The sequence below is a fragment of the Hypanus sabinus genome, chromosome 24 (assembly GCF_030144855.1).
Source record: "Hypanus sabinus isolate sHypSab1 chromosome 24, sHypSab1.hap1, whole genome shotgun sequence".
Taxonomy (NCBI): domain Eukaryota; kingdom Metazoa; phylum Chordata; class Chondrichthyes; order Myliobatiformes; family Dasyatidae; genus Hypanus; species Hypanus sabinus.
Genome location: NC_082729.1, coordinates 28,948,495 through 28,967,799, shown reverse-complemented (window position 1 = coordinate 28,967,799; position 19,305 = coordinate 28,948,495). Strand labels below are relative to the sequence as shown.

Below are 19,305 nucleotides of genomic sequence, written 5' to 3'. Positions count from 1 at the left end.
ATCTGCTCCCTGTAAGGTTAAGATAAGCTTTATGTGTTACACGTATATAAAAACACTGGGTGTCAGGGTGGAGATACGTCTCTACCAAAGGAGATGTAAGGCACTCCTTCCCTCCGCTAGCCTGCAGGTCACCCTTGGGCAAAGTGTAGCACCTGCTTAGCCCCCGATCAGGGTCATGAGAAGCCTTGGGAGCAGGTGGTGGATGGTCGTATGAGCAGCCGGTGCAGATCACAAGTCCTGATTATGTGACCACTGACACCAGGCAGACAATTTGTGAAGAGTATTGATAATGGCCGGGGTCACCCGTCTTGTAAAGACTCTGCCCAGAAGAGGGCAATGGAAAACCACTTCTGTAGAAAAATTTCCCCAAAACTACCGAACATGCACGTCATGATGATGATGTTGTTACTGGAAAGAGTGAATAAAAAATTGACAACGATATTGCCGGGACTTGAGGGCCTGAGTTATTGGGAGAGGTTGGACAGGTGAGGACTTTATTCCTTGGAGTGTAGCAGACTGTGGGTTGATTTTGTAGAGGTGTTTGAAATTATGAGGGGTGTCGATAGGCTGAACACTGACTCTGTTTCCCAGGGAGGCGGTGCTAAAAGCTAAAGGCCATAGTTGTAAGGTGAGAGGTTCAAAGTAAAACTTATTATCAGAAGATATACATGTCCTCTCATATAACCCCGAGATTCTTGTGAATATTAGAACAGGACCTGAGGGTGACGCCCCTTCATGCAGAGGGGAACGAGGGGGGGGGGGGTGAGGTGGCAGCACGATAGCATAGCAGGTATAGTGTCAAGTGTCCCAGCTTCAGTCTGTGAGGAGTTTGTACATTCTGACGGAGGTCGTGCGGATTTCCTCTGGGTGCTCCAGTTTCCTCCCACAGTCCAAAGACATACGGCATTAGGATTAGGAAGTTGTGGGCATGCTACATTAGCACTGGAAGCGTGGCACATTTACGGCCTGCCCACAGAACCACCTCGGCCGTAGAAAACGACTCATTTCACTGTACGTTTTGATGTACAGGTGACAAGTATCGCTGACCTTTACTCTTTAATATCCCTGCGTGTCTGTACTTTATGGCACAGAGTTAATTGCCCATGTACCTCCCCTCGTGGTGCATTTCCTTTACCAAAGCCGCGTCACTGTGCCGAAGCCATGCTGACCTTCTGCTGCTCCGTTGACAGACGCAAGCCGGATGATCGAGCCCCCGAGGGAACAGCACATCCAGCGGCTGCACTCGGTGACGTTCCGGTGCTTGGTGGAAGTCGACCCCTTGCTGTACCCTCCCGAGCTGGAGTGGAGGAAGGACGGGCTGCCCATTGATGAGTCCCCCGATGACGAAAGCAAGTAAGGACTGGTGGGAGAACCGTGGGTGGGGTGGGGAGGGCGACAAGTGATGGGGCCTGGATGGGGAGTGGCATCAGAACTGGAATATTGTCTTGCATAACGCACGCAAAATGCTGGAGAAACTCAACAGGTCAGGCAGAATAAACAATCGACGTTTTGGGCCAAAACCCCTAATCAGAACAGGCCCAAAGTGCCCTCCATAGATGCTGCCTGACCTGCTGAGTTCCTGGAGCATGTTTATGTGTGTCACTCTGGATTTCCAGCATCTTGAAACAGAATTTCTTGTGCTGCTGTTTGCCTGTGCTGACTGACTGACGTACCGTCCAACGTGCGACTCATGTTCAGGGCAGCAATGAAAGTCCTCCATCTGTGGCCATGTTCAGGGCTTTCTTCATTATGTCAGTAGCTTCCTCTTGGTTTTCACCACGGTCAGTCATGGGCTGAGACTCAGGAAACCCATCGCACTCAGATGTAGAAGGATTCTTCATTGCTTTTTCTGTAACAATTCTATTTCCTCAGTCAGGGTTGTTAGCCCTGAGCTGAACCCCAGAACCTGGAGGTATGGTGGACCACTCTTCGACTGGCCTCTACCCTTTGACCAGTTTGGCATGGGTGACCCTACCAAAGCATAAAGCCCTGACTCCAGCCAACATCGCTCTCCGGGTCATCGAGGGTCGCAAGCCTCCAAACTACAAGGTTGTGGTTCAACTCAGCAGGCCGGGCAGCATCCGTTGAAATGAACAGTCAGCGTTTTGGGCCGAGACCCTTCGTCAGGACTGAGGGAGGGGGCAGGGGCCCTATAAAGAAGGTGGGGGGAGGGTGGAAAACCAATCAGAGGAAAGATCAAGGGGTGGGGGAGGGGAAACAGGGAGGGGATAGGCAGGAGAGGTGAGGAAGGAATGTAAGGGGAAAGCACTATGGGTAGTAGAAGAAGGCAGAGTCATGAGAGAGGTGATAGGCAGCTGGAGGAGGAGACAGAGTGAAAGTGGGATGGGGAAGGGAGAGGGAGGGAATTACCGGAAGTTGGAGAATTTGATGTTCATGCCAAGGGGCTGGAGACTACCCAGAGGTGTTGCTCCTGCAACCTGAGTTTGGCCTCATCATGGCAGTAGAGGAGGCCATGTATGGACATATCTGAATGGGAATGTGAAACAGAGTTGAAGTGCGTGGCAACCGGGAGATCCTGTCTGTTGTGTAGGTGCTCGATAAAGCGGTCCCCCAATCTGCGTTGGGTCTCGCCGATGTAGAGGAGGCCGCACCAGGAGCACCAGATGAAATTGATGACCCCAACAGACTCACAAGTCCTGACGAAGGGTCTCGGCCCGAAACGTTGACTGCTCGTTTCAATGGATGCTGCCCGACCTGCTGAGTTCATCCAGCTTGTTTGTGCGTGTTGATTTGACCACAGCATCCGCAGTGAACTTTTTGTTTAAGGTTGTGGTTCGCTTGGAGGCACGTGTATTGAGGTGCAGTGAGAAAACTTCTCTTGGATACTGTTCATACAGATCAAGTGCATTGAGGTAGTACAAGGTAAAAGAATATCAGAATGAAGAGTGAAGTGTTACAGTCACAGCGAAAGTGCAAGGGCCATGATGAGGTTGATCATGAGTTCAAAAGTCCATGTTCCATCAATCAGGACATCCATTGGAAGATATTCATTTTTGTTCAAAATTGTTTTAACGTTGTCACATGTGCCAAGATAGGGAGGAATAACTTTGTCCTGCATATGGATGAGGTCGTTACCCAGTGCATCAAGGTAGAACAAGCTAAAACGGTAGCAGAATGCAGAATAAAGTGTTACAGAGAAAGTGCAGTGTAGATAGACAATAAGGTGCAAGGCACCTCATAACAATGCAGATGGTGAGGTTAAGAGTCCACCTTTTCGTCTTTTGGTCTTGTGGAAATGGGTTTGGAGGGTTGTAGGTATTTGGGATGAACGGAAGACCTGGCTGACACAGAATAGATGGGCCAAAGAGCATGTTTCTATGGTGATGTACTCTGTGACTTCACATTACAGTAAATTGGTTTATTATTGTCATGCGTACAGAGTTACAGTGGAAAAACTCGTCTTTCCTCATTCCACGTTGAGGTATAACCAGGTAAAACAGAAATAAGGTGCTACAGAGAAATGCATTCCTCTGTAACACTTTGGTTCTTGGTAGAGTAACCCTTGTGAAATAAGTCAGAGGGTAGAGGCCAGGCGAAGAGTGGCCCACCGGTCCTCCAGGTTCTGGGATTCAACTCAGGGCTGACAACCTTGACAAAATTGTCACAGAAGAATCCTTCTACTTCTGAGTGCGACTTTCCACCCGGGGCTTGACTGACAGTGGTTAAAACTGGGAGAAGCTGCTGACACAATGAAGGCAGCCCTGAACTCGGCCAAAGTTAGAGGATCTTCGTTGCTGCACTAAACACCAGCGGCCTAATGGGAAAGCAGTTCAGGCAGATGCTACGGTGCAAGGGCCCCAGTGAGTTTGCTTATGAGATCAGAAGTCTGTTTAGGTCACAAAAGGGGATGGTTTAATTGTCTTATAGCAGTGGTGAGGAAGCTTTACAAGAAGGGTCAGAGCCGTATATTTCCTGAGGAGACTGAGGTCCTTTAACATCTGCCGGACGATGCTGAGGATGTTCCACGAGGCTGTGCTGGCCAGTGCTATCGTGTTTGCTGTTGTGTGCTGGGGCAGCAGGCTGAGGGTAGCAGACACCAACAGAATCAACAAACTCATTCTTAAGGCCAGCGATGTTGTGGGGGTGGAACTGGACTCTTTGACGGTGGTGTCTGAAAAGAGGATGCTGTCCAAGTTGCATGCCATCTTGGACAATGTCTCCCACCCACTCCATAATGTACTGGTTAGGCACAGGAGTACATTCAGCCAGAGACTCATTCCACCGAGATGTAACACTGAGCGTCATAGGAAGTCATTCCCGCCTGTGGCCATCAAACTTTACAACTCCTCCCTCGGAGTGTCAGACACCCTGAGCCAATAGGCTGGTCCTGGACTTATTTCCACTTGGCGTGATTAACGTATTATTATTTAATTATTTATGGTTTTATATTTCTATATTTCTTCACTATTCTTGGTTGGTGCGGCTGTATCGAAACCCAGTTTCCGTTGGGATCAATAAAGTCTGCCTGTCTGTCTGTTTCCCTGAGCCCGGTGGTCCGTGCTTTTACTCTTTCTCGTCTCAAAGTGGGGGAGGGGGGAGGAAAAGGGAGAGTATCCGGATGAGTGGAGAGAGGGGAGAATGATGGTGGTGATGAGGAGGATGGGAGTGGCCGTTCCCGCACAGCCCTTCAACAGTCGGACAGAACCCAGTACGTATTGTGTGTGCATCTTCTGCCGTTGACAGCCGTGCCTTTAACAGCTCTCCTCATCGGCAGGTATCACATCCGAGAAGGCCTCCTGAAAGTCAAAAACGTCAGCTACGAAGATGAGGGGATTTACACGTGCACGGCCCGAACCAGCCTGGACTCGGTGGCAGCCAGCGCACAGCTCATTGTGGTCGGTACGTAAGCCCCTGTGCAGATTAATTCAGCCCCCGGACTCGGGCCCAGACTGCTCAGCTCAGCATTGATGACTGAGTTACTGCAAGGAAAGGGCTCCCGTTCCCTAGGTGAATTAGTTAGCGCAATGCAATTACAGCCTATCCAGGTTCAATTCTGGCCGATCACTGTAAGGAGTTTGTTCGTCCTCCCCATGACTGTGTTGGTAACATGGCGGTTAGCCTAACACTGTTACTGCCAGTGACCTGCGTTCATTTCTCACTGCTGCCTGTAAGGAGTTTGTACGTTCTCCTGGCGATCATGTAGATTTCTCCGGCGGCTCCGATTTCCTCCTGCGTTCCAAAGATGTATGGTTAGTAGGTTAATTGTTACATGGGTGTAATTGGGCGGTGTGTGATCATTGGGCTGAAAGTGACTGGTCGTATGCTGGATCTCCAAATAAATAGACAAATGGTAGGGGTTGGGAGGGGGTAATGGGGAAGAAGATTGGAATATATGCGTCACCCACACAGTAATCAGTCACCGAATGCCAGAATTTACACGTACCACACCAGGGACCCAGCTACCAAATACACAGGGGCTGCATGGTGGCATCATGGTTAAATACATCTGGTTGTATTTAAGGAGTTTGTACATTCTCCCTGTGACCTCCGGGGGCTCCGGTTTCCTCCCACATTCCGAAGGCATCCTGGTTAGAGTTAGTAAATTGTGAACGCGTTACTTTGGCACCTCAAGCGTGGTGACACTTGTGGGCTGCCCCCAGCAGGTCCTTGGAGCGTGTTGCTCGTTGGCGCAATTGATGCACTGTGACAAATAATACTAACTTTAGTCTTACTGAGTAAATCCAGGGCTTTCAGATGGACGGTATGGAGGAGTACCCTCGTTCTCCCTGTGCTTCTCAAATCTGAGAAGGCTGGGGAAGTTTGGAGAGAGTGGAGGGGGTGGGGAGAGAAAAGAGGAAGAAGGGATGGAGGGAGAGAGGTTCCAGCATAAAGGACAGGACATCCCCTCTTCTCGTTACCCTTAGAGAGGAGGTGCAGAACACTAAATGTTTCAGGAACAGCTTTTTACCCCTTGTCTTTCTGAACTGTTCAAGAACACTCTCTCACTATTTTGCTTTCCTTTTTCATTACTTATTTAATTTAACAATGTTTCTTATTATTTATAGTAAATTTTATGTATCACATTGTATTGCTGCCGTAAAGCAATTAATTTTATGACATACATCAATGATAATAAACCTGATTCTGATTCCACACTGCATGCCTATCAGTCTACTAAATCACATACATGTCCTCACCAATCTCCCACTCCCCTCCAGTAATCAACAGAACACTGCCATCAGAGACAGGGTATGAAAAGGATATACTGAAGCAGAATTTGATGTCTCTCATTGCTGGAATCTCATAGATAGATCTCCATTGCTTCTCTCCTTGTGTCTTCGCTTCTCTACTATCACGATGGCATTAACTCTTGGCAGTTCAGGTCCCGACCACAGGAGGTCGCCCTTACCCACACAAACGCCTCTCCACTGTTCAATGGGTTTGTCCTTTTAAGTCTCCACACAGCCCCGAACAATGTCCAGTGAATCAGAGCCGGGTTTAATATTACCGTCTCAAATTGCTTGAAATGTGTTGTTTTGTGGCTGCAGTATGGTTCCAAAATGTAAAATTGCTAGAAAATTACGAAATAGGTTGTTTCATGATAAACTCTTTGTAGTGCTGGGAGTGGTAGCTTTGTCATACTCCTGTTCTCTCCGATCTGGAACACCTAATGATTAAGTGCTGACCATTCATCAAAGAGAGTTCTCCTCCACACTTCAGACCACAGATTACATACCACCAAAAGGCACTCGAGATGTTGAATGCTGCCGTTGCCGAATAGGGAACTCCAACACATTTCGTATCATGGTTGGAGACTTCAATCAAGCTTGATTGAAGAATTCTCTGCTTGGTTATCATCAGAATATAACTGCAGCACTAGCTCTCTGCTATACTACAGTAAGGTGTGCCTACCGTTCGATGACCAGGCTGCATTTCAGAGAGTCTGAACACTTGGCTATCCTTCTCCTACCTGCATACAGGCAAAGGCTAAAGAGCACAGCTGCAGAGGTAAGAACACCAAAGAGGTGGTTGCAGGAGGCATTGGAGCAACTGTGGGGTTGCTATGAGCCAGTGGACTGAGCTGTGTTCAAGCACTCATCTAGGGATCTGAATCAATACCCCATGGTTGTCATGGACTTTATAAAATCAGTTGCAGACAAGTGTGTCCCACAAAATCATTCAGAGTCGTCCCCAACCAGAAGCCCTGGATGAACCGTGAGGTCTGCAGTCTGCTGAGGGCCAGGTCAGTGCCAGTCAGGTCTGGCAACCGAGTGGGATACTTGCAGACTGGTGATTCCGGACCAGACTTGAATCGCTAAAGGATGCTCAGAAGCTTTGGCAGGGCTTGAATGCTGTTACCTCTTACAGAGTGAAACCAAGCACCATATCAGCCCAATGACTTTTATGCTCATTGAGGAATCTTCAACAACTCCCACAGCCCCCAGTGATCCTGTGATTTCAGTCTCTGAGGCCGATGTAAGAGCATTGTTCAGAAAGATGGGACCCACGAGTGCTAAGGACCTGTGCTGAATAACTGGCTGGTATGTTCACTGGGATCTTTAACCTCTCGCTTGGGGTATCCGCCTGCCTGAAGCAGGCTTCAGTCATAACCTGTGCCGAAGAAGAACCCGTCTCAGTGATTGTTGTCCTGTAGAGCTTCCATCCACAGTGATGCGAGCACTGTGAGGGTCATGTTTTTGACTTCTCCAGTGCGTTCAACACCATCCGCCCTGCTCTGCTGGGTGAGAAACTGACAGTGATGCAGGTGGATGCTTCCCTGGTGTCATGGATTATTGATTATCTGACCGGCAGACCACAGTACGTGCGCTTGCAACACTGTGCGTCAGACAGAGTGGTCAGCAGCAATGGGGCTCCACAGGGGACTGTCCTGTCTCCCTTCCTCTTCACCATCCACACCTCGGACTTCAGCCACTGCACAGAGTCTTGCTATCTTCAGAAGTTTTCTGATGACTCTGCCATAGCTGGATGCATCAGCAAGGGAGATGAGGCTGAGTACAGGGCTACTTTGTCACATGGTGCGAGCAGAATCATTTGCAGCTTAATGTGAAAAAGACTAAGGAGCTGGTGGTGGACCTGAGGAGGGCTGAGGCACTGGTGACCCCTGTTTCCATCCAAGGGGTCAGTGTGGACATAGTGGAGGATTACAAATACCTGGGGATATGAATTGACAATAAACTGGACTGGTCAAAGAACACTGAGGCTGTCTACAAGAAGGGTCAGAGCCGTCTCTACTTCCTGAAGAGAATGAGGTCCTTTAACATCTGCCGGACGATGCTGAGGATGTTCTACAAGGCTGTGGTGACCAGTGCTATCATGTTTGCTGTTGTGTGCTGGGAGAGCAGGCTGAGGGTAGCAGACACCAACAGAATCAACAAACTCATTCGTAAGGCCAGTGATGTTGTGTGGGTGGAACTGGACTCTCTGACGGTGGTGTCTGAAAAGAGGATGCTGTCCAAGTTTCATGCCATCTTGGACAATGACTCCCATCCACTCCATGGTTAGGCACAGGAGTACATTCAGCCAGAGACTCATTCCACCGAGATGTAACACTGAGTGTCACAGGAAGTCATTCCTGCCTGTGGCCATCAAACTTTACAACTCCTCCCTTGGAGTGTCAGACACCCTGAGCCAATAGGCTGGTCCTGGACTTATTTCCAGTTGACATGATTAATTTATTTTTATTTAATTATTTATGGTTTTATATTGCTATATTTCTTCACTATTCTTGGTTGGCGCAGCTGTAACGAAACCCAGTTTCCTTCGGGATCAATAAAGTATGTCTGTCTTTCTGTCTGAAGTGCTTTGAGAGGTTGGTGATGAAACATATCAACTCCGGTCTGAGAAACGACTTGGATCCACTCCAATTTGCCTACCATCACAATAGGTTCATTACGTTGGCTCTTCACTCAATACCAGAACATCTTGACAGCAACGATGCAAACACCAGGATGTTCTTTATCAACTACAGTTTAATATTCAATGCTGTTATCCCTTCAAAACTAATCAATAAGCTCCAATACCTCCTTGTGCAATTGGATCCTGGAGTTCTTCACTTGCAAACCCCAGTCAGTTGGGATTGGCAATAACATCTCCTCCACGATCGCCATCAGCACAAGGCTGCGTACTCTGCTCGCTTTACACTTCTGACTGTGGCTGTACAGTTGCAATGCCATGTTAAAATTTGCTGATGACGTGACTGTTGTTGGCCGAATCAGAGGTGGTGACAGAGGTGGATATGGGAGGAAGATGGAAAATCTGGCTGAGTGGCATCGAAACAACAACCTGGCACTCAGCGTCACTCAAGGCCGAGGGAGATCACAGGTGGAGAGGGTCAGCAACTTTAACTTCCTCAGCGTTATCATTTCAGAGGATCAGTAGCAGTAAGTGCCATTACGAAGAAAGCATAGCCGCACCTCTACTTTCTTAGAAGTTTGCAAAGATTTGGCATGGCAAGCTTCTATAGATGTGTAGTGGAGTACATATTGACTGGTGCATCACAGCCTGGTATGGAAGAGTCAATGCCTTGAATGGGACCTACAACAAGAAGAGGGTATAGACCAGTCCATCAGAGGTATAGCCCTCTGAACCATGGAGCACATCCACTCAGGGCATTGCTGATGGAAAACAGAATCATCCTCAGGTACCCCTGCTGCCCAGGCCATGCTCCCTTCCCGCTGCTGCCATCAGGAAGAAGACACAGGAGCCTCAGGACTCGCACCACCAGGCCCTTGTACCAGTGGTGATAACTTCACTTGCCCCATCACCAAACTGTTCCTGCATCCAATTTGTTGTTTATTTATTTATCTATTTATAATGAACGGGAATGGGAAGTGGGATTAAAATGTGTGGCTAAAGGGAACTTCCCCTGTTGTAGCGGCCCCCCGTGTAGGGACGCAGGCACTCAAATCTTGGGGTCAAGACCCTCCTCCGGGACTGGACAGAAAGAGGGAGGCAGCCGGTGTGAAGGGGTGGAAGAGGAGTTTGCATCTGATGGGTGGATCCAAGTGAGGAAGGAAGGGCGATAGGCTGGTGAGGTCATTTGGCGATTCTGTGAGAGAGTATTGTGATACTGCACGATGCCATCTCCAAACAAGAAACAGTCCATCCCGATGCATTTCAGATCGTATTTGGGAGCTTCAGTCGGGCTTGCTTGAAGAAAACCCTGCCCAATTACCACCAAAGTATAACCTGTAGTACCTGAGGTCCCAGTACATGAGTTTACTGAGATAAGGAATGCCTTCAGTTGCATGCCCAGACCGCACTTCGGTAAATCCGGTCCCTTGGCCCACAGGCAGAGGCTGAAGGCCAAGTCAGCAGAGATTAAGACAACAAAGAGGTGGTTGAGGGAGCCAGGAATGGCTACAGGATTGCTTCGAGTCAGTGGACTGGGCCGTGTCCAGGGACTCATCCGTGGATCTAAGTGAAAACACCCGTGGTTGTAATGGACTTTATTAAAGCAGTCTGTCCTCACAAAATCATTCAGAGTCTTCCCAGATCAGAAGCCCTGGATGAGCCGTTCTGCTGGGAGCCAGGTCAGGGGCGTTCAGGTCCGGTGAGATCTGCATTCTGCTGGAGCCAGGTCAGAGGTGTTCAGGTCCGGTGAGATCTGCATTCTGCTGGGAGCTGGGTCAGTCGCATTCAGGTCCGGTGAGATCTGCATTCTGCTGGGAGCCGGGTCAGGGGTGTTCAGGTCCGGTGAGATCTGCATTCTGCTGGGAGCCAGGTCAGGGGCGTTCAGGTCCGGTGAGATCTGCATTCTGCTGGGAGCCGGGTCAGAGGCGTTCAGGTCCGGTGAGATCTGCATTCTGCTGGGAGCCAGGTCAGTCGCGTTCAGGTCCGGTAAGATCTGCATTCTGCTGGGAGCCAGGTCAGTCGCGTTCAGGTCCGGTGAGATCTGCATTCTGCTGGGAGCCAGGTCAGAGGTGTTCAGGTCCGGTGAGATCTGCATTCTGCTGGGAGCTGGGTCAGTCGCATTCAGGTCCGGTGAGATCTGCATTCTGCAGGGAGCCGGGTCAGTCGCGTTCAGGTCCGGTGAGATCTGCATTCTGCTGGGAGCCAGGTCAGAGGTGTTCAGGTCCGGTGAGATCTGCATTCTGCTGGGAGCCAGGTCAGGGGCGTTCAGGTCCGGTGAGATCTGCATTCTGCTGGGAGCCGGGTCAGAGGCGTTCAGGTCCGGTGAGATCTGCATTCTGCTGGGAGCCAGGTCAGTCGCGTTCAGGTCCGGTAAGATCTGCATTCTGCTGGGAGCCAGGTCAGTCGCGTTCAGGTCCGGTGAGATCTGCATTCTGCTGGGAGCTGGGTCAGTCGCGTTCAGGTCCGGTGAGATCTGCATTCTGCTGGGAGCCAGGTCAGAGGTGTTCAGGTCCGGTGAGATCTGCATTCTGCTGGGAGCCAGGTCAGAGGCGTTCAGGTCCGGTGAGATCTGCATTCTGCTGGGAGCCAGGTCAGGGGCGTTCAGGTCCAGTGAGATCTGCATTCTGCTGGGAGCCAGGTCAGAGGCGTTCAGGTCCAGTGAGATCTGCATTCTGCTGGGAGCCAGGTCAGAGGCGTTCAGGTCCAGTGAGATCTGCATTCTGCTGGGAGCCAGGTCAGAGGCGTTCAGGTCCGGTGAGATCTGCATTCTGCTGGGAGCCAGGTCAGGGGCGTTCAGGTCCGGTAAGATCTGCATTCTGCTGGGAGCCGGGTCAGAGGCGTTCAGGTCCGGTAAGATCTGCATTCTGCTGGGAGCCAGGTCAGAGGCGTTCAGGTCCGGTAAGATCTGCATTCTGCTGGGAGCCAGGTCAGGGGCGTTCAGGTCCGGTAAGATCTGCATTCTGCTGGGAGCCAGGTCAGAGGCGTTCAGGTCCGGTAAGATCTGCATTCTGCTGGGAGCTGGGTCAGTCGCGTTCAGGTCCGGTGAGATCTGCATTCTGCTGGGAGCCAGGTCAGGGGCGTTCAGGTCCGGTGAGATCTGCATTCTGCAGGGAGCTGGGTCAGTCGCGTTCAGGTCCGGTGAGGTCTGCATTCTGCTGGGAGCTGGGTCAGTCGCGTTCAGGTCCGGTGAGATCTGCATTCTGCTGGGAGCCAGGTCAGGGGCGTTCAGGTCCGGTGAGATCTGCATTCTGCTGGGAGCCGGGTCAGTCGCGTTCAGGTCCGGTGAGATCTGCATTCTGCTGGGAGCCAGGTCAGGGGCGTTCAGGTCCGGTGAGATCTGCATTCTGCTGGGAGCCAGGTCAGAGGCGTTCAGGTCCGGTAAGATCTGCATTCTGCTGGGAGCCAGGTCAGAGGCGTTCAGGTCCGGTAAGATCTGCATTCTGCTGGGAGCCAGGTCAGAGGCGTTCAGGTCCAGTGAGATCTGCATTCTGCTGGGAGCCAGGTCAGAGGCGTTCAGGTCCGGTGAGATCTGCATTCTGCTGGGAGCTGGGTCAGTCGCGTTCAGGTCCGGTGAGATCTGCATTCTGCTGGGAGCCGGGTCAGAGGCGTTCAGGTCCGGTGAGATCTGCATTCTGCTGGGAGCCAGGTCAGGGGCGTTCAGGTCCGGTGTGATCTGCATTCTGCTGGGAGCTGGGTCAGTCGCGTTCAGGTCCGGTGAGATCTGCATTCTGCTGGGAGCCAGGTCAGGGGCGTTCAGGTCCGGTGAGATCTGCATTCTGCTGGAAGCTGGGTCAGTCGCGTTCAGGTCCGGTGAGATCTGCATTCTGCCTGGAGCCAGGTCAGGGGCGTTCAGGTCCGGTGAGATCTGCATTCTGCTGGGAGCTGGGTCAGTCGCGTTCAGGTCCGGTGAGATCTGCATTCTGCTGGGAGCCAGGTCAGGGGCGTTCAGGTCCGGTGAGATCTGCTTTCTGCTGGGAGCCAGGTCAGAGGCGTTCAGGTCCAGTGAGATCTGCATTCTGCTGGGAGCCGGGTCAGAGGCGTTCAGGTCCGGTGAGATCTGCATTCTGCTGGGAGCCAGGTCAGGGGCGTTCAGGTCCAGTGAGATCTGCATTCTGCTGGGAGCCGGGTCAGAGGCGTTCAGGTCCAGTGAGATCTGCATTCTGCTGGGAGCCAGGTCAGAGGCGTTCAGGTCCGGTGAGATCTGCATTCTGCTGGGAGCCAGGTCAGAGGTGTTCAGGTCCGGTGAGATCTGCATTCTGCTGGGAGCCAGGTCAGAGGCGTTCAGGTCCGGTGAGATCTGCATTCTGCTGGGAGCCAGGTCAGGGGCGTTCAGGTCCAGTGAGATCTGCATTCTGCTGGGAGCCAGGTCAGAGGCGTTCAGGTCCAGTGAGATCTGCATTCTGCTGGGAGCCGGGTCAGAGGCGTTCAGGTCCAGTGAGATCTGCATTCTGCTGGGAGCCAGGTCAGAGGCGTTCAGGTCCGGTGAGATCTGCATTCTGCTGGGAGCCGGGTCAGGGGCGTTCAGGTCCGGTAAGATCTGCATTCTGCTGGGAGCCAGGTCAGGGGCGTTCAGGTCCGGTAAGATCTGCATTCTGCTGGGAGCCAGGTCAGAGGCGTTCAGGTCCGGTAAGATCTGCATTCTGCTGGGAGCTGGGTCAGTCGCGTTCAGGTCCGGTGAGATCTGCATTCTGCTGGGAGCCAGGTCAGAGGCGTTCAGGTCCGGTGAGATCTGCATTCTGCTGGGAGCCAGGTCAGGGGCGTTCAGGTCCAGTAAGATCTGCATTCTGCTGGGAGCCAGGTCAGAGGTGTTCAGGTCCGGTGAGATCTGCATTCTGCTGGGAGCCAGGTCAGAGGCGTTCAGGTCCGGTGAGATCTGCATTCTGCTGGGAGCCAGGTCAGAGGCGTTCAGGTCCGGTGAGATCTGCATTCTGCTGGGAGCCAGGTCAGAGGCGTTCAGGTCCGGTGAGATCTGCATTCTGCTGGGAGCCAGGTCAGGGGCGTTCAGGTCCGGTGAGATCTGCATTCTGCTGGGAGCCAGGTCAGAGGCGTTCAGGTCCGGTGAGATCTGCATTCTGCTGGGAGCCAGGTCAGTCGCGTTCAGGTCCGGTAAGATCTGCATTCTGCTGGGAGCCAGGTCAGTCGCGTTCAGGTCCGGTGAGATCTGCATTCTGCTGGGAGCTGGGTCAGTCGCGTTCAGGTCCGGTGAGATCTGCATTCTGCTGGGAGCCAGGTCAGAGGTGTTCAGGTCCGGTGAGATCTGCATTCTGCTGGGAGCCAGGTCAGAGGCGTTCAGGTCCGGTGAGATCTGCATTCTGCTGGGAGCCAGGTCAGGGGCGTTCAGGTCCGGTGATGGAGAAAGTTGCAAGAGGGCCAGGCTTGATCTCCGGAAAGCCATCTTGCGGGCTTGGATCAGCCAAGGGTGCTCGGCAGTTGTCGCAGAGTTTGAAAAAGTTAAATCAATTGACATAGGCGACAGCAGGGCTTTGCCTTCTATGCTTGCTTTGATGGTGGAAACATGGAGCAACTCCTGCAGACCCTGATGATCCTATGATTTCCATCTCTGCAGCTGAGGTGCGAGCAGCTTTCGGACTGTTAACCCATGAAAAGCATCCAGCCCAGACAGGGTCTTGGCTAAGTACTGAAGACCTGTGGTGATCAACTCGCTGGAGCGTTCGCTGAGATCTGTAACCACTCGCTTTGGCAGTGTGTGGTACCCACCCGCTTCAAGCAGGCTTCAATTACACTGGTGCCCAGGAGGAGCCTGGTAACCTGTCTCAATGGCTATCGGCCAGTAGCCCTTACATCCACTGTGATGAAGTGTTTGGAGAGGTTGAAACTTCTTACGAGAGAAGTGGCTTAGATCCACTCCAATTTGCCTACCGGGGCAATAGGTCCACAGCAAATGCCATTGCACTGGCTCTCTTCACTCAACCCTGAAACACCTGGACAGTAAAGATGCATTTTATAGGTTACTTTTCATTGACTGCCATCACCCCCTCAAAAGTAATTAAAAAGCTCCAAGACTTGGCCTCAGTACCTCTTTGTGCATTGGATCCTCAAGTTCCTCACTTGCAGACCCCAGTCTGTCGGATTGGCAGCAACATCTCCTCCACCATCTCCATCAGCGCAGGAGCTTCACAAGACTGTGTGCTTCTACTGGCTTTAAACCCAGAACTGAGAGGCTGAGCACAGCTCCAAAGCCATTTTCAGGTTTGCCAATGACACCACTGTCGAAGATGTCGATGAATCGGCGTATGGGAGGAAGATTAAAAATCCGGCTGGCAGGTGCCATAACGACAACCTCCTACTCGACGTCAGCAAGACCAAGGAGCCGATTATCGACTTCAGGAGGAGGAAACCAGAGGTCCATGAGCCAGTCCTCATCGGAGGATCAGAGTGAGAAGTGTCAGATACTGTGTGTGTTATTATTTCAGAGGGCCTGTCCTGAGCCCAGTTACAAAGAAAGCACCGCAGCGCCTCTGCCGTGGAGATTTGGCGTGACATCGAAAACTTTGACAAACTTCTACAGACGTGTGGTGGAGAGTGTAGTGACTGGCTGCACCACAGCCTGGTGTGGAAACACCAACGCCCTTGAACGGAAAACCCTACAGAAAGTAGTGGATAAAGCCCTCCCTACCGTTGAGCACATCTATGTGAAATGCTATTGTAGGAAAGCAGCATCCATCATCAAGGACCCACGTCACCCAGGTCACGCTCTCTTCTTACTGCTGAAGGTGTCAGAGCCCCAGAATGCACACCGCCAGGTTCGGGAACAGTTATTACCTCTCAACCATCAGGCTCTTGAATAAAAGGGGATAACTGCCACATCATTGAAATGTTCTGACATCCTATAGACTCACCTTCAAGGACTCTTCGTCTCATGTTCTGTGTATTTATTGCTTATTTGTTTATTTACTTTTTGTATTTGCAGTTGTATTTGCTGTGGTGCAGCCAGTCACTACACGTCTGTAGAAGTTTGTCAAAGTTTTCGATGTCATGCTGAATCTTTACAAAATTCTAAGGAAATAAAGGCAGTGTTGTGCTTTCTTCATAATGATAGTTGCGTGCTGGACCCAGGACAGATCTGAAATGATAAGTCAGGGATGTGAAGTTGCCGACTCTCTCCACTTCTGATCCCCCGATGAGGACTGGCTCATGGACCTCTAGTTGCCTACGATGGACTGGGATGAATCCACCACTTCCCGTTCTTGGGCATTGGTTTTTCAATACCAGGCTGTGATGCAACCATTTGGGGTATTTGGAGAAGGAGCACTTGGTCTCTATTGTTACAATGGGGGAGTTCTGGGGACAGGAGTCCCTTGGGCTCAAATGTGTTGTGGATAGCAGTAATCATTCTTAAATTTAAAAGTGCAAATACTTATGAAGCTCTGATTATTCTGTAGTGTTTTGCTGGTGAATAAATGTTAGTGAAAAATAAGCAAAGAACAAGTACGGTTTCCTGTGCACTGCTTTGTCAGAAAATCTGGTAAGAGTGTCCGTTTCTGAGCAGTGGGTTTTCCTACCCAATGTCTGCCTCAGCCAGCAAGGCCAGACCTGGACTGCATCCTGGCATCAACCTCGCAAACTTCCCTTCCTGCACAGGTAATCACTCAAAATTCAGAGTAAATGTTATTATCAGAGTACGTATACGTCACTAAAACCAACCCTGAGATGCCTTTCCCCGCGAGCATACTCAGCAAATATACAGAATACAGGTATTCCCCGAGTTATGAACGTCCGACTTACGGACAACTCGTACTTACGAACTGAGAAGGGAGAACACCGCCCGCCATTTAAAGTCATTGCCGTTGACGCTGTGTTGAGTGTGTAACTTTGTATTTGGCTTAAATTTTTCTCAGTAAGATTCACTCTGACCCTGTCCCCGTTCTGGTCGGCTGGTGGTGCACTGAGATCAGCGCCGGGCAGGAGAACGGAGATTCCCGAGTTCGACCCAGTGACAGACCGCTCCCGTGCCGGGTTGATGTTGAGCTCGCAACTCAAACTCATTTCAAAAAAACACTGCCACCTCCAGTTTAAATTCCCACGTGGAATAATGTGGAGGATCAAATACAGTACCCAAACCCAGCACAGCCCTCACTTGTCCCATTTAACCTGTATCAGTGCGGTGGAGTTTCGAACCCGGGGAATTCAGTGCGGTGGACCTCAGGAGCTGGCGGAGCTCAGGACCCGCCGCCCGCAGTATTTCTGTTCCGTTGATGGGAAGCGATCGCGATTGAAAATAAAGTGGAAATAATAAAGTGTTTGGAAAGAGGTGAAACGCCATCGGTCATTGGAAAAGTGTTAGGCTACAGTCGGTTAACGATAGGAAAAATTTTAAAGGATAAAATGAGAATAACGGAGCATGTGAAAGGCCCTGTCCCGATGAACGCTACAATTATTACTAAGCAACGCAATGGTTTAATTATTGGAATATGTACGTTTCTGAAATGTTTTATATGCATAGAAAGATAAAATATATACTATATACTAAGACAAACGTTTGACTAAGTGACACTAAATAATACCGAATGTACTTGTTCCGACTTACGTACAAATCTGACTTAAAGACGGACTCAGGAATGGAACTCGTTCATAATCCGGGGACTGCCTGTAGTAACTACAACAGGATCAATGAACAATTGACCAGAATGCACAAGACAACAAACCAATATAAATAAATAGTGATAAATAATGAGAGCATGAAATAACAAGATAAAGAGTCCTTGAAGTGAGATCATTGGTTTGGGCAGATCTCAATGGATGGACAAGTGAGTGTAGTTATCCCCTTCTGTGCATGAGCCTGATGGTTGAGGGGTAGTAACTGTTCTTGAACCTGGTGGTGTGAGTCCTGAGGCTCTTGTACCTTCTACCTGATGGCAGCGGTGAGAAAAGCACATGGCCTGGGTGGTGAGGATCTCTGATGATGGATGCCACTGTTCGACAACATTTCATGTGCTCAATGGTGGAAAGGTTTACCCGTGAAGAACTGGGCTGAATCCACTACCTTTTGTTGGATTTTTCATTCAAAGACATTGGTGTTTCCGCACCACTTGAAGCAACCTCCCTCCACCCCAGGGGCCGACACATTCCAGAGTGAGGATGTAACAGAGGGGTTCATGGCCACTTGCTTCATTTAACTTTGTTCATTCTTTATCTCCCCCCTCCCCCGTCTCTCTGCCTCCCTCCTATCCCCTCCTCTTCCCAACATGGGCTTATCTCCCTCCCCATTCCCACCATGCCTTCATCCTCGCCCATTTCTACTCTGACTCTGCAATTCCACCCTCTCCCACCCACACCTGCTTGTCTCTCTCTCCTTACCACCTGCCCCCTCTTCAACCCTGCCTCACCCCTCCCTCACCTTCATGGTTCCCCTCTAGCACCCTGCACATCTCACCTCAACCCTTCTTCTTCCCTATGCCTGCCTACTCCACCTCCCTGTGCCCCCCACACCTACTTCCCTCGCCTCAGACTCTAGCTCCTCTCCGCCTGGCTCCATTTCTGTCTGGTTTTCCTCTCACCGGTCTCCTTCGTTTTTTCCAGATCGGCCAGACCCACCCGTTGACCTGAAAATGGAAAACTTCCAACCCAGGGAGGTACTGCTGTCGTGGAGACCAGGGAATGCTCACAACAGTCCCATCGAGGGTAGGGGTGTGCGCCACTGTGTGTGTGTGTGTGTGTGTCTCTCTCTCTCTCTAGCCACAGGTATCAAGCTTGTCTTGCACACAGTTTGTACAGATCAGACCATTACATTGTACTGAGGTGGTTACACCCAGAGTGCAGGCTTCAGAAAGCAGTTGGGTGACAACCAGGAGCAGTAGGTTCCCCTGTGGCCATTCCCCTCAGTTACTCGTGTACCCCTTTGGAGTGAGTTGGTGTGGCTTATCAAGGCACAGAAGCAGCAGCCAGGCCAAGGCACTGTGGCTTGCTCTGTGCTTCGGTTCCGCCCCATGCCATTTTGTCACATCGGACGGCAACCGCGTCATTCCTTTCGCATTTGTCTGTTTTGCGAGGCCGAGTTACTGGCTTTATGCTCAGCCCAGCAGGTGTAGAGCTTGTGCAAGGAGCCAGCTGGATTTGAACCCGGGACCTTTCGCTCCAAAGTCTGTTGTAGAAGCTACTATACCAACAACACAGACTCGAGCTCAGTAGGGTCAGGTAGTGCATTAGTGATAGGAGACCCAGTAGTTAGAGGAATGGACAGGAGATTCTGTGGCCACAGAAAAGACTCCAGGATGGTGTGTTGCCTCCCAGGTGCTAGGGTCAAGGAAGTTTCAGAGCAGCTGCGGAAGATTCTCAAGAGGTAGGGTGAGCATCCAGAGGTCGCCATGTTCATTGGCACCAGTGACATAGGTGGAAAGGTTGGAGACATCCTGCGCAGTGAGTATAGGGAGTTAGGGAAGAGGCTGAAGAGCAGGACCTTCAAGGTAGTAATCTCTGGATTATTCCCAGTACCAAGGGCTGGTCAAGGCA

At 50.9% G+C, this 19,305-nt stretch overlaps 1 protein-coding gene across 1 annotated transcript in view; it reads left to right on the top strand.

Annotated features, from left to right (window-relative positions):
- Positions 1–19,305, top strand: part of LOC132380724 (neural cell adhesion molecule L1-like) — a 354,989-nt gene that overhangs the window by 278,505 nt on the left and 57,179 nt on the right. Inside the window, exons 15-17 of the mRNA XM_059949714.1 lie at positions 1,191–1,353; positions 4,736–4,860; positions 18,376–18,477. Coding sequence (XP_059805697.1) covers positions 1,191–1,353; positions 4,736–4,860; positions 18,376–18,477 — 390 coding nt within the window. The remainder of the gene's footprint in view (positions 1–1,190; positions 1,354–4,735; positions 4,861–18,375; positions 18,478–19,305) is intronic.